This window comes from Mustela nivalis (assembly GCF_964662115.1).
Source record: "Mustela nivalis genome assembly, chromosome: 9".
Taxonomy (NCBI): Eukaryota; Metazoa; Chordata; class Mammalia; order Carnivora; family Mustelidae; genus Mustela; species Mustela nivalis.
In genome coordinates this window covers 28,583,063-28,597,702 of record NC_139028.1, presented here as the reverse complement: position 1 = coordinate 28,597,702, position 14,640 = coordinate 28,583,063, and the positions used below count along the sequence as shown (strand labels likewise).

At 40.6% G+C, this 14,640-nt stretch overlaps 1 protein-coding gene across 15 annotated transcripts in view; it reads left to right on the top strand.

The window, feature by feature from the left end:
• Positions 1 to 14,640, top strand: part of CDON (cell adhesion associated, oncogene regulated) — a 100,560-nt gene that overhangs the window by 33,439 nt on the left and 52,481 nt on the right. For all 15 annotated transcript variants that reach the window (XR_014298914.1, XM_082683871.1, XM_082683872.1 and 12 more), the window contains 6 exons: positions 2,770 to 2,897; positions 4,780 to 5,052; positions 6,751 to 6,897; positions 7,771 to 7,914; positions 8,764 to 9,051; positions 10,938 to 11,207. Coding sequence is in view for 14 of the 15 variants with exons in the window: in XM_082683871.1 (XP_082539997.1) it covers positions 2,819 to 2,897; positions 4,780 to 5,052; positions 6,751 to 6,897; positions 7,771 to 7,914; positions 8,764 to 9,051; positions 10,938 to 11,207 (1,201 nt within the window). In the remaining variant the exon portion in view is untranslated. The remainder of the gene's footprint in view (positions 1 to 2,769; positions 2,898 to 4,779; positions 5,053 to 6,750; positions 6,898 to 7,770; positions 7,915 to 8,763; positions 9,052 to 10,937; positions 11,208 to 14,640) is intronic.

The following is a 14,640-nucleotide window of genomic DNA, read 5'->3' as shown; positions in this document are numbered from 1 at the left end:
TCTATAATACCCACCACCTGGTACCCTGACCTCCCACCCCCTGCCCCTTTAAAACCCTCAGATTGTTTTTCAGAGTCCATAGTCTCTCATGGTTCACCTCCCCTTCCAATTTCCCCCAACTCCCTTCTCCTCTCCATCTCCCCATGTCCTCCATGATATTTGTTACGCTCCACAAGTGTATTTCTACCTGATTTTATCAAAGGTTAGAATTGACCTTTGCATACGTGAATATGCACATAGAATTCCCATTTCTAAAAGGTCATTCATGTAGCTTTCTCGTTACATTTTGTTGTATTAATATTCCATAGTCCTAGATTCAGTGGCTAGCCCTGGCCAAGTAGGCATGTGGGGGAGAATTTGCAGACATAGTAACCACTCTTTGGATCCCTAGCCTAGCAGGGTGCCTGGCATAGAGTAGGCACTATTAATATTTTTGCTGATTTAAAAAATCATGTATATGAGTGAATGAACGGATGAAGGAATAAAATATATAGCTAGAATATGCCGAATTCATGTGAGATGACAGGTCTCATTAAATACTACTTTTTAAGGTACTTCTGGGAATTACATTATATTGAGGTATTCCTTTCATTTTGAAAAATGTCTCTTTGGCGCCTGTTTTTGGCTGGGTATTAGAATTTACAGTGTTAAATACTGGCTCGTTCTTGCCTTCGAGGAGGAAATAGTTATGTAACCAGATACATTTCACAACAGAGTGATGAGTCCACGGGTAGATAGGTGTCCAAGGTGTAGAGCCATGTAGAGGAGGAATGAATCATATTTGGAAGGTGGCACGGACATTGTTAATTCTAGTAATTTTATTTGTCATGTTTATTGTCCATTCCCACTAGAGTAGATGGGGTACATTTTTGCCTGTGTCACTTATTCCTATTTATATATTTTTAAATTGCTCTCTTGCTAGCTTCTAGAATAGTACCTGGCAAGTAATAAATATTCCATAAGGATTTGTCACACGAATGAATGATTTTTGATAGATATTGTAAATCCCTCCAGAAAGGATTTACCAATATTTCCACCAGCAGTAGATGATTGCGATTTTTTTAAAAGGTTTTATTTATTTATTTGACACAGAGAGAGAGAGAGAGAGACAGAGATCACAAGTAGGCAGAGGCAGGCAGAGAGAGAGAGGAGGAAGCAGGCTCCCCGCTGAGCAGAAAGCCTGTCCCAAGACCCTGGGATCATGACCTGAGCCGAAGGCAGAGGCTTTAACCCACTGAGCCACCCAGGCGCCCCGAAGATTGCAATTTCTACCCACATCCTTTACCAGGGCTGGGTTTTGTGAAACCTTTTTTTTTTTTTTTTTCAGCCTTAGCTCTATGTGTTATCTTTGCATTAAAGAAACACAAAAATGAGCTTTCCCTTGACTGCTGTGTGTCTCCAGCAATTCTCCCTGTTTTTCTGCTTTTATAGCAAAGCCCTAGAAGGAATTTCCTGTGCTTTCTTCATTTCCTCCCTTCCCATTCTGTCCTGAACCTACCATCAGGTGCTAGTCCCTCTTCCACTGAAACCATTCTTGTCAGGATCACCTGTGCGTTACGGTGCCTTCAAGCCTTACTGTATTTCTCAGCAGTGTTTCCAATAGTTGCTCATGCTTTCCTTCTAGAAATAGGTTTTTTCCTCATTTTTCTCCCTGGACACAACATTCTCCTGGATTTCTTCCTATTTCATTGGCTACTTCTTCATGGTCTCCCTGGCTTTTTCCTTCTCTGCTTGGTCTCTAAAGATTGAAGTATCCCAAGGTTCCTGCCTGTTCTCTCTTCTCCTATCATATTTTCCTTAGAGCTCATCTAGTGCTGGGGCTTTCATGGGTCTGATGTCTGTATTTCTGACATCTCTATTTCCAGCTCTGACTTCACACAATTCTGGACCCCATTATGCACCTGTCGACTTGATAGTAGTACTCGGATGCCTCGTGGGTATCTCAGAATTACCTTCCCAAAACGGAACGGCTGACTAACCTCTTCAGTCCATCTCCCCCCTTCTGGGCTTTCCCATTTCAGTAAACAGAGCTGTTGTGGATTCTGTTACACCCAAAACAGCTGAAATCCTTGACACATCTTTCAATTCTACCCTCTAGCCACGTGTTGAACAAATTCTGTCAGTTCTACCTTTAGAATATATTCTGAGTCCACTTTCCTTACCACCTCTGCAGCTGACTCACAGCTGTCTGAACCACCATGTGCTCCTCTCTCTCTTGAGTGACTACATTACCTCCTACTTGGTCTCCCTCTTCCCTTCCTGCCACAGTTCCGTCTAGTCTCACCGTAGTGGTCTGTGGGTCTACAAAAAGCACTGAAATGGTGTCTGGCACATACGAAACACTATGTAAATGATTGTTTTTATTTTGTTGGTTTTTTTTTTTTTTTACTGTTTCTGTTTTAGGACTGCAAAGGGGGGTTGCATTTTGGTGGGTGGTAAATTTTAGATGCTTGTACAAGTACTAATGAATGCATACAGGCAGCTGAATCAAGTATTCATGTAAAGCGATGAATTCTGTATAATAGGAGATACTGTCTTAGCGCCTTGGAAGGATGAGCAGAACTCCCGTTAGCTTAGTGTCTAGAGATTAGTGTGAATTGGGAAGATATGGGTCATCGAATGCCTTGTATCTGCCACATTCTCTACAGAGCCTTCAAAATAAATGGCAGCTATCATGCTCACAACTGGGACTGTTCAGATACAAGATTTCAGCTGTTTGGGGGATATAGATGACCTTTTCCTCCTTTCTTTTTCCTGTACGTCTTTCAGTGAGCCAACGCCCGGAAGTCTGTCCTGCCTGATTCTGTAATCTGGCGCTATGCATCCAGATCCTTGGCCTTTACAGACACTGCTGTACCTCGTTACTCTCACGGTTCTGTGCCCTTCTGTGAATTCAGGTAAGAGCTGAAGAATGGTCGTGGGTTTTTTTTGTTTTTTAATTTTGAACCTTAATTCCAGTAACATACAGTGCTGTATTAATTTCAGGAGTATGATACAGCGATTCCGCCATTCTCTACATGACTCCGTGCTCAGCCACCATACGTGTGTCCTTTAATCCCCAAGAATGGTCTTGTCCAAACTCCCAATTATTCCTCTTCTTAATCCTATAAAGAAACAAACTTCAGCTTCAAATCCTCACCGGCGATCATAGTTTCCAAAGGCATTTCTAAGATTTCTTTGACCCAGCTGAATGATTTAGAAACGGATTCATTCAGCAATTTCAGGATCTCTTGGTAGTGCTTCTGGGCCTCGACAGGACTTCCTGTTATTGTCCTTAAAATTTATTCCTCTTGTTGCCTTAAAAACAAATATCGTCCTATCATGTTCTTTTCAATAAGAGGATATGTTGCGAATGTCTGAATTTGGAAATTGTAACAAGATTAAATGCTGACTCCACACCACTGAAGAAATTTTAGAATCAGCATGTTTTAGGACTCAGCTTGGAGAGAACTTGGTTCTTGGAGAGAACTGCCACTTTCTCACATAACCTTGTCTGAGTTTCTCTCCACTTTCTGTTACTGAAAAGCTTAAAAACATAGATAGTTAAATGTCTACATAAGCCCGTGCCCAGCACACGACCCTCAGGCATTCTTATTTTAGATTCATGTACAAATTCCTATAGAAGTCATATAGAAATACAAGCGATGTTTATTCAGTAAGTAATATTTATTATCACTGTTGAGAATACTGTATGACGGGGTGCCTGGGTGGCTCAGTTGTTTAAGCGACTGCCTTCGGCTCAGGTCATGATCCTGGAGTCCTGGGATCAAGTCCTGCATTGGGCTTCCTGCTCGGCAGGGAGTCTGCTTCTCCCTCTCCCACTCTCCCTTCTCATGCTCTCTCTCTCACTCAAATAAATAAATAAAATCTTTCAGAAAAAAAAAAAAACAATACTGTATGACTTTTTATAAGCCAAAAAGCTGATCTGCTTTTATTTCTGTTTTTGTTCAACAAACCACCTCAGGTTTTAGTCAAGAGAGGCACGTCCCTTAATCTTCAATTCTAGTGAAATATCCTGTGAAAGTAGGGTTAGCAACTTACTGATTTTTTTTTCTTTCAAGTAGTTTATCCCCCCAGATTAACAGTATTCTTGTTCCCGCCACCCTTTTGGGTGGGCAGGGGACATCTCTTTTGATACGTTGGCGCGAGAATGCACCCTTTCCCCCAAGCTGCTGAGGAAATGATGTCACATATAAAGCTATTCTAAACACCGAATAAAACTTAAAATTGACACTGTACTTAGCTTTACATCCCCCGAAAAGGACAGACGTTGTATTTCAGCATGACTGGACATTGTTTTATATTAAAGGGAAGTAGTAAGACCGTAGCCATTATTTATAGAATAACTTAGTTTAAAATCAAATTCTTGCTGATGTAGGAGAGAATTCTTTTTAATTTTGCAAGTTAGCTTCAATTTTTCAGATTCTTAACTTGCATTCCCTAGAAACCACTTCATAAAAAGAGCCATTTGCCATTTCTCCTTACAGAATTGGTATGTTGTCTGATTTATATCAGAAGGTTTCTCCCCTCTTCTACCCTAATCACTAAGTCTTAGGTTAACATGTTGCCCTTTTTTCCTTCCAAAAACGGTGTATAAAAATGTTCCTAGAACTTTTACAAGCATTAAGAATAGTAACAGGTACTTTGAAATAAGGGCTTGCCTGTGATTACATAGATTGAGATGAAATGTATTCAATACACTCTTCTTTCTCTCTCCCCTTACCTCCTTTCTCTCCCACTCCCCCTGCCCCTTGGCACATGGGGAATGTTTCCTTATAGGGTTGGCACCTTCTTTTATTTCTGAGCCACTGTCCGCTGTCCAGAAACTTGGTGGACCCGTAGTACTACATTGTTCTGCTAAACCTGTGACTGCTCATATCTCATGGTTGCATAATGGAAAAAGACTGGATAGAAACATGGAACAGATTAAGATTCATCAGGGGACTTTGACTATCGTGTCTCTTAATCCCTCCCTTTCGGGTTCCTACCAGTGCGTCGCCAACAATAGCATCGGTGCCATTGTCAGCAGCCCTGCGACAGTGTCCACTGCTGGTGAGTTGAATTTTGTCTCTGATATCTATGCTTTTTCCTAGAATTACCGTTAGCACGTGCGTTGTTTATAGAGGGAATTCCGAGTGTGGGCTGTGGAGTAAATGCATTGGAGTTCTCATCCCAGCCTTGACTCTTGCTGTGTGTTTAACTTGGGGGAAATGTCCTTGAACCTCTGTGAGCCTAACCTCATGTCTTCATCTATAGCGGGCATGGAAATAACTTCTCCTTTGTTAGGAACACAGTTTTATAACGCGAATTCTGAATTCCTTTGTGAATATTTAAAAGCGCTTAATAGCAACAGCAACAAAAAAGCTGTTGTCTCCTTTGATACTCAGTTGTTTCCTGTAGTCCTTTATCTTTCCTATCTAATGGTCTTATTTGTCTTGATTACCGAGTGATTTTAATTTATGTAATTGAAACCAGGCTAAAGAAGCAGGAAAAAAAAAATTGACCGTAGCAAAAGGAATGTTGAGTATTGAACTTATGGAAAATCTGGAATGTGGTGGTTTTCTTAGTAGGTTTGAGCCATCTGCCTTTCAAATGGTGATGGTTTCCAGTAATGGAAAATGTCTTTGTAAGGGCACCCCTATTTACAGAACAAATCTGGATTCCCCAGGAGTCGTGAGTTTGTCATAACCAAGAAGAGTAAATGTTTTTGTAGAGCTGTGACCCATGGACCGCTCCAAGACACACACTGGAAGGCCGAATTCCTAGTGGCAGGCGGCCGAATGCTTTCAGCCTTGGAGATAATAAAGTGGCTCCATCTGTAGCAAACTTTAAGTAGTGAGAGGGATCGAGAGAGAAATGATACACTGCTTGGTTTTTCAATGTCCTAGGTTCATTCCTGTGAACCATTTTATTGCAGTGTGAGTAACTACCCACAGAATAAAGATGCATAGGGAACGTGAGTTTTGATGAGGGACTGGATTTGAAAAGGGTTTATTTCAACAGAACAGGGAGGACTATACTTTATAGTTCTCCCTGACCTTTTAAAATTAATTAATTAATTTTTAAATAGATTTATTTATTTGACAGAGAGAGTGTACGTGCACACAAGTAGGCAGAGCATCAGGCAGAGGGAGAGGGAAGAAGCAGGCTCCCTGCTGTCCAGGGAACTGGATACGGGCCTGATCCCAGGATCCTGGGATCGTGACCTGAGCTGAAGGCAGATGCTTAACCCATGGAGCCATCCAGGTGCCCCTCTCCCTGATGTTTTAAGAGCCGTTTGCTTTTCTTGTAGTCTTCTAAAAGCACTGACCTCTGGAAAAAGTTGCCATGACTTAGCTCTAGCCCTACCCCAGCTACTTTCTGAGATAAAAAAAATCACACCATTCTGTAAAGGGAGATCGGCTGCCACTAATAGCCACGTTGGCAGTGGTGGCTCCTGGTTTTTGTTTTGTTTTGTTTTTTGTTTTTTTTTTTAAAGATTTTTTAAATTTATTTGACAGAGAGAAATCACAAGTAGTCGGAGAGACAGGCAGAGAGAGAGAGAGGGAAGCAGGCTCCCCGCTGAGCAGAGAGCCCGATGCGGGACTCGATCCCAGGACTCTGAGATCACAACCCAAGCTGAAGGCAGCAGCTTAACCCACTGAGCCACCCAGGCGCCCCAAGTGGCTCCTGGTTTTTTAAATTTCTCTGGGGAAGAGAGTTTAAGTTCGTATTTATTTATTTTTCTACTTATTTACTTATTTCTTTTAGTTCTCGGTGACTTCAGTTCAGCAACAAAGCATGTTATTACAGCAGAAGAAAAGAGTACTGGTTTCATTGGCTGCAAGGTACCAGATAGTAACCCCAAGGCCGAGGTGCGCTATAAAATCCGGGGAAAGTGGCTGAAACATTCCACAGGTGAGACCTTCTACAAAATAACCCAGTGGCGCCCATAGAGCGCCCATAGAATAAAATGTCATTCGCCTGCTGTTGAGCTCTGTGTGCTAGGGACTGTGCATACAAAAAAATAATGCATAAGCTATATTGATTGTCTCTGGTCTCCGAAGTGGAGACAAGCACAAGTGGCTACAGTGTATAAGTATTTACAGCCTCATTCATTCAGGTCTCTACTCACATATTTCTTCTACTGAGAAGACCTCTGTCATGGCCCCCATATAAAATATTATGCTCTGTTGCTCTCTGTCCCCTTTACTTGGCTGCTTCTTTTTTCTTCCCACAGCATTGTGTTATATGTAGTTTTGTTTGCTTGTGTCTTATTTACCCCTTGGTCTGCCACACCCATCCCCCCCCCCCAACCCGCCCGGCGCCGGAGCACACACGCGCCCTGGAATGTTGGCTGCATGAGTGTTAAGCTTTTGTCTGCCTTCTTGATTGCTGTGGCACCTGTGACTGGGCCCTCGCTGGCAGGATTTGTTGAGAAAAAATGAAAGAATAGGCATTAATGGACACTGGGGATCAGTGCTGTAGGTGGAGGTCTGCTCAAGGTGGTAGCCTTGGTCATTGTCTCTTTTTCTAAATACGCCTGTGCTTTCAGCGTTCTCAACAAATGATCTGTTGTCAGATGTTTCTGCTGGGTTTAATTTTTTTTCCTCTAGTACTGTTGACTTTTTTCCCCCCGGCCTTGACTTTCCCTTTCTTTCATTTAATGCATTTTTCCTGACTGCTTACTTGCTGCTCTTCTCACGTCTGAATTTAAAGCACAACTATCAACCTTCAGTTGTTGTGATTGGTATCTTCTAGAGGCTTAACTGCATTCCCTTCTCTCCTCAGAGAATTACTTAATCCTTCCGTCGGGAAATCTTCAGATTTTGAATGTATCTTTAGAAGACAAGGGATCATATAAATGTGCAGCTTTTAATCCTGTCACAAATGAATTAAAAGTTGAACCCATTGGCCGAAAGCTTCTTGTGAGTCGTAAGTATTTGAGAGAATAATGGTAACTAGGAAGAAGTTACCTCAGAGGCCTTCCTTATAAAACATTGGGAAATCAGAGTTCATCTTCTTTGCTTATCGTAAGAGAGTCTTATAAAACATTAAATACATAAATGCATTATGGAATGGTATCGAACATGTTTTTATTTATTTATTTTTAAAGATTTTATTAATTTATTTGACAGAGAGAGAGATATCATAAGTAGGCAGAGAGGCAGGCAGAGAGAGGAGGAGGAAGCAGGCTCCCTGCTGAGTAGAGAACCTGATGCTGGGCTTGATCCCAGGACCCTGGGATCATGTTCTGAGCCAAAGGCAGAGGCTTAACCTACTGAGCCACCCAGGCACCCTTGAACATGTTTTTAAAAGATAATGGATTTTAGAAGAGAATTTTGGTCAAGATTGACGGAGTGGAAAGCATATGGAGAACTTGACCCTTCACTCAAGTAAAAAGAAATTACAGAGAAAATGTAACTTTATATCCATGGTAATCAAATTGGTGGCTAACTGTGAATTATGAAAAAATACGTGTTTTTCTCTTGCAGGTTATGGTAGCTGAACTGGGATAGAACTAATAGTCAAAGCAAAACAAAGTACTGGTTTCTGGTCTTGTCAGAAATTTAACATTTTCTCAACCGCTAATTCAGAAATAGCTCTAAAGCGTCACCAGGTGTTTTAATTTTAATTCTCAACTAAAAATGAATTAGCTACAAGTTGGACCTCGTAACGTAAAGAAGAATAAATGGGAAGTTGGGAAGGCTCTCACACATTTGCTAAGGAAGAGTTTGGACGTGAATATTTAATAATAAAAAATCTTTTGTGTTCTTTTTCCAGGCCCTTCTTCAGAGGATTTTCACATTCTGCACCCCACCCTGTCACAGGCATTAGCTGTCGTTTCTCATAGCCCTGTCACGCTGGAGTGTGTGGTGCGTGGGGTCCCAGCTTCTCAAGTGCACTGGCTAAAGGATGGTCAGGATGCTGTGCCGGGAAGCAATTGGAGAAGGTTGTATTCTCATCTTGCCACAGACAGCATTGACCCAGCGGACTCTGGAAACTATTCTTGTATAGTGGGAAACAAGTCTGGAGACATACAACGTGTGACTTACATGGTTAATGTACTAGGTGAGTGTTCCTTATTAAACTGGATTTCAAGTCAGGCTGATTTCCTGGCTTAACTGATCCTTGAATGGAAGATCTTTTTTTTTTTTTAAGATTTTATTTATTTATTTATATAAGAGAGAGAGAGAGAGAAAGTGAGAGAGAGCAGGAGAGGGAAGAAGATCAGAAGGAGAAGCAGATTCCCTGTGGAGCTGGGAGCCCAGTTCGGGACTGGATCCCGGGACTCCGGGATCATGACCTGAGCTGAAGGCTGTCACTTAACCAACTGAGCCACATAGGTGCCCTTGAATGGAAGATCTATCAATGAAACAGGGACTAGTTGGAAACACCTATACCAGTAGTCAGAACAAGCTTCATTTTTTTAAAGGCCTGCTGAATTTGGCAGAGTTTCACAGTATTTCTTGGTGGCATAAAACATTTCACCTGGGATGCTCATGACAACCTCACCCCCAACCTGCTTATGTCATCCAGACTTTGTTCTTCCTTCCTCATGACATGGAGGACAGAGATGGGAATTCAGGGGGATGGAAGGGTCTGGACTGTATCAGTGTGCAGTACCTGGCAGTAGTAACTAAGAGTACTGACTGAGAGATGTCATCTCAAAAATGAATCTATTTCAGAGCGCCTGGGTGGCTCAGTCGATTAAGCATCCCTTTCGGCTCAGGTTGTGATCCCAGGGTGCTGGGATCGAGTCCCACATCAGGCCCTTGCTCAGCGGGGAGCCTGCTTCCCCCTCTCCCTCTGCCCCTCCCCTTGCTTGTGCTCGCTTTCTCTCTGTCAAGTGGATAAATTTAAAAAAACATAAAAGAAATTATTTGATTTTATTTTCCCTTTTGGGATGCTTTTACTCTATCTGGCTCATAAAATTTGCATTATTTCCGCCCACATTTCTATATATACACTGTATCTCAAAGCTTCTCCTTTCCTTTCTTCCAGCTACCTACCTCATGTCTAGCAGCAGAACATGTTTTCTGTCATCAAAACAGATTTTCATGCAAGCCAGAAATAGTAGGTAGTAAGTGGTTTCATAGTAAAGATAGTTTTCATAAACTTCTACATGCGTTTCTTTGCAACAGTGGCCTGACCTAGTAACACAGGAAATAAGGAAGGGTATGGCGGGTGAGCTTTAAAGTGCAGTGAAAATCAGGTCTAGATTAATATGCATAATCAAATAACTTGGGCAGATGTTACAAATGTTGGTAAATAATTTGCTTTTTCTAGGTGTAAGTGACTTGATGGATTTTGAAGTATCTGTCTAAACTTAAGGCAGGGGGCGCCTGGGTGGCTCAGTGGGTTAAAGCCTCTGCCTTCAGCTCAGGTCATGATCTCAGGGTCCAGGGATTGAGTCCCCCATCGGGCTCTCTGCTCAGCAGGGAGCCTGCTTCCTCCTCTCTCTGCCTGCCTCTCTGCCTACTTGTGATCTCTCTCTCTGTCAAATAAATAAATAACATCTTTAAGAAAAAAAAAAAAAATAAAACAAGGCAGAAATGACCCTGGAAAGAATTTAACTTGCAAATAAGCATTCTTCTGTTTTGGCTCTTGTTTAGTGTGAAATCCAGGGAAACTATTTATTTTAAACAAATCACCTGAAACAAAGGCTCAGAGAAGCCCAAGGGGTGTGTGTGTGTGTGTGTGTGAATTAAGTGGGTTGAGAGATCTAGAAAAAGAGACAATGACATATTAGTAACATATGGTTTATCCTAGTAGAAGAAAGTTCAGATACATTTCTAATTTTTTCTTGATGACCACGGCGGATGGGAGAATGTGAGTGAACAAGGCAATCTGGTTTCAACTAGTTACTGGTAGAGGAAAGATTTTCTGTGTCTCGTGTGGTAATTTCAGAAGGTACCTCTTAGGGGCTCGAGTTAATTTATTTGTTTGATTTTCAGAAAATGCGTCAATTTCAAAAGGATTACAGGATCAGACCGTCTCTCTGGGCGCCACAGTACAATTCACTTGTGAGGTTCACGGGAACCCAACTCCCAACCGCACTTGGTTCCATAACGCGCAGCCTGTTCGTCCTTCCCCACGACATCTCACTGCGGGAAATGGACTGAGAATCAGCGGTGTGACCCTGGAAGATTCGGGGCTGTATCAGTGTGTAGCAGATAATGGGATTGGATTCATACAGTCTACTGGGAGACTCGAGATTGAAAAAGGTAGGCTTTGGGTCCCGCACGCAATCGTAGGGAGTTTTACTTTTACAGATAAGCTTTCGTTTTGGTTGAAAATATAACATTTTTACTAAAAAGGTATAATCCTATTATCATAACAAAACTAATGCCTATTTCCCACATTCCTTTCTAGTTCCATGATGAAGCAATATTATTTGACCAACCTCATTGGAAAAAATTTTTTTCAGTGTTTTTTTTTTTTAAACAATTACTACCTAGTTTAAAAGGCATATGGTAAAAATCTCTCATTCCTATTCCCCAACCAACCATATTGCTTTTAGAACTAACTAGTTTTATCAGTTTATTTCTTTCTTTTTTTAAAAAAGTATTTTATTTATTTATTTGACAGAGATCACAAGTACTCAGAGAGTCAGGCAGAGAGAGAGGGGGAAGCAGGCTCCCCGCTGAGCAGAGAGCCCCATGCCAGGCTTAATCCCAGAACCCTGGGATCATGACCTGAGCTGAAGGCAGAGGCTTTAACCCACGGAGGCACCCAGTTTTATCAGTTTCTTGAATATTCTTGTATGTGCCTTTAGGATCACTCACACATAACATGTCTGTGTGCATTTTAATAACATCTCTTTGTTTTTTCCCCTAAACATTGGTGTATTCTTCACCTTGAATTTTTCACTTAACATATCTTGGATATCTTCCTGTATTAAAATTGCTGCTTTTTAGTATATCATGATATAGTTGTAATGATTTGGCTAGTACCATAATGATGGCTGTTTCTAATCTTTTGCCATTTTAAGGAGTTATACAACGATTGTCCCTCTGCATAGATTATTTTACACAGTTGTGAATATCTGTACAGTAAGTTCCTAGAAATGCACTTGCTGAATAAAAGCAGGTATATGTTGGTAATGTGGGTAGATATCACTGAGTTGCTCTGCAAAATTGTTTCTGGTTGGGATACCTGGGTGGCTCAGGGGATTAAGCCTCTGCCTTCTGCTCAGGTCATGATCTCGGGGTCCTGGGATTGAGCCCCGCATTGGGCTCTCTGCTCAGCGGGAGCCTGCTTCCTCCTCTCTCTTTGCCTACTGTTCTGCCTTCTTGTGATTTCTCTCTCTGTCAAATAAATAAATAAAATCTTAAAAAAAAAATTATTACTGGTCTTTATACTCTTACCGACCAGCAATGTGTAACTGCCTGTCTCCTCCTATCCTCACCAAGGCAGAGTGTTATTTGTTTTTTAAATCTTTGCCAATCTGCTAGGTTAAAAAAAGTACCTTTGGATCTATGTTTCTTCTATTATGGTGAATTGGGCTTCTTTTCACGGGTATGAGTCATTTGAATTTGCTTTCCCATATATTGACTTTTCATTGTCTTTTGTCCATTTTAAAAATTAGATTGTTGGTCTTCTTTCTTGTGGACTGGTAGTTCTTTATATATTAGGAAATCAGTCTTTTGTCTATGAGTTATAACTGTTTCCAGTGTTAAACAGTTAAACTGTTTCCAGTCAGTGTCATGCAGGCCAGTTCTCTGACCTTCGTGCAATTATTTTAGAAGTTAATAATAAATAGTTTTTAATTGGCATGCATTTGGAAATGTAAAATCATACTCCTCAATAGTGGAGTTAAAAAAAAGCTATAATGGAAATTTAATATACTTTGGTGATGAAAATGCCACAGATCGAATCATGTAGGATATAGCAAAAATAGAACTTGGAAGGAAATGTGCGCCCTTGAATGCTTATAAAGAAAAGTTTTTTTCATAAGAAAACTGGTAGGACTGAAAATTAGTGAGCTTAAGTGAAATAGCAGAAGAGATTTAAAGCAGAGGAAAAGAGATAATAAAGATAGGAGCAGAAATCAGTTGAACAGAAAATGAAGATAAAAGAGAAAGGATCCATAAAGAAAAAGTTGGTTCTTTGAAAAATCTAATGGATAAATCTTTGGCAAAATATGAATAAATAATAACAGGGACAAAAAAGTAAAAGTCTTGTAGAGACTAAAAGTAAGAATGTGCTGAACTTTGTGCCAATAACTTACAAATATAGGCAAAAATGGACAAATTCTTAGGAAAAATACAGCTTAGTAAGGCTGTGACTTAAAAGGAATTAAATAGCCTGAATAGTTCTGTACTATCCGGAGGAAACTGATTAGGAGTTTAAAATCTTCCCACAGAGAAAACACCAGGCCAGCAGGTTTTGTGGAGAGTTCTACTAAGCTTTTAAGTAACAGGCCGTTCCAAATATTACACAAACCCTTCCAGAGAAAAGTAGAAAATGGGAACTCTCCAGTCAGTATGATTTTGATTCTAAAAATCACAAAGGAATGGCATAAGAAAGGAAGATCAAAGGTCAGTCTCATTTATGAACACAGATGCAAAAATCCTATCTAAAATATTAGCAAGCCATCCACATATAAGAAAAGGAAATCTGTCTTGCTTAAGGAGTTATCCCAGGAATCTGTCAGAAAATTTAAAGTGTCACTCATCCTTTTTTTTGAATAAAAAAGGAAAATAATATGATTATATCAATAGAGGTGGAAAAATTTGACATACTTCAGTATCCCTGTTACACACTCTTAGAAGAATCGAAATAGAAGGGAATTTTCTTAATTTGATAAAAAGTATCTAACAGAAACTTACCAGAAACATCACTTTTAGTGGTGAAATACTGGAAACATTCTCTTTAAAATCTCTTGTGTTTATCATCATACTGGAGATTCTAACCACGGAAGGACAAGAAAAATAAACTATATAAGGATAAGAAAGAAAGAAACCAAATCATTATTAATTTATAATTGCCGTGATTGCCAACATAGAGAATTCTCAATTTGCTGGCAAATTATTAGAAATAATAAAAGCATTTAGCAGGGTGGCTGGTGGGGGACCAACAAGCAAGAATCAGTGTCTTTCTATATGCCAGTGTATTAGGTTTCTCCAGAAAACAAAACCATTAGAATATATAAGATATAAAAAAGAGGTGATTTATTATAGGAATTGGCTCACATGGTTATGGAACTGGAGAAGGAGGAAAGCCAGTAGTGTGATGTGTTTGTGGGGAGGCGGAGGAGCTGACGGTGTGAGTCCTGACCGAAGTCCGAAGGCTGGAGAAACAGAAGGGCTGATGTTCGGTGTCCGAGGGCAGGAGAAGATGGATCAACTTTAGCAGGGAAAGAATTCACCTTTCCTCTGCATTTTTATTCTACGGGACACTCAGCAGACTGGATGGTGCCCACCCAGGACGGGCCGTGCCATCTGCTGTACTCTGTTCACTAGCTCTAATGCTGATCTCTTCCAGAAGCACCATTGCAGACACGCCTAGTTATCTGGACATCCCTTAGCCCAATCAAGTTGACACATAAAATTAATCATTATAAGCAGCAACAAACAGAAAATATAATTTAAAAGTGATCTTTCAGTATTAGCAACATTAAAAAGACCCAGGTAACTTAGAAAGGTAGACCAGTTG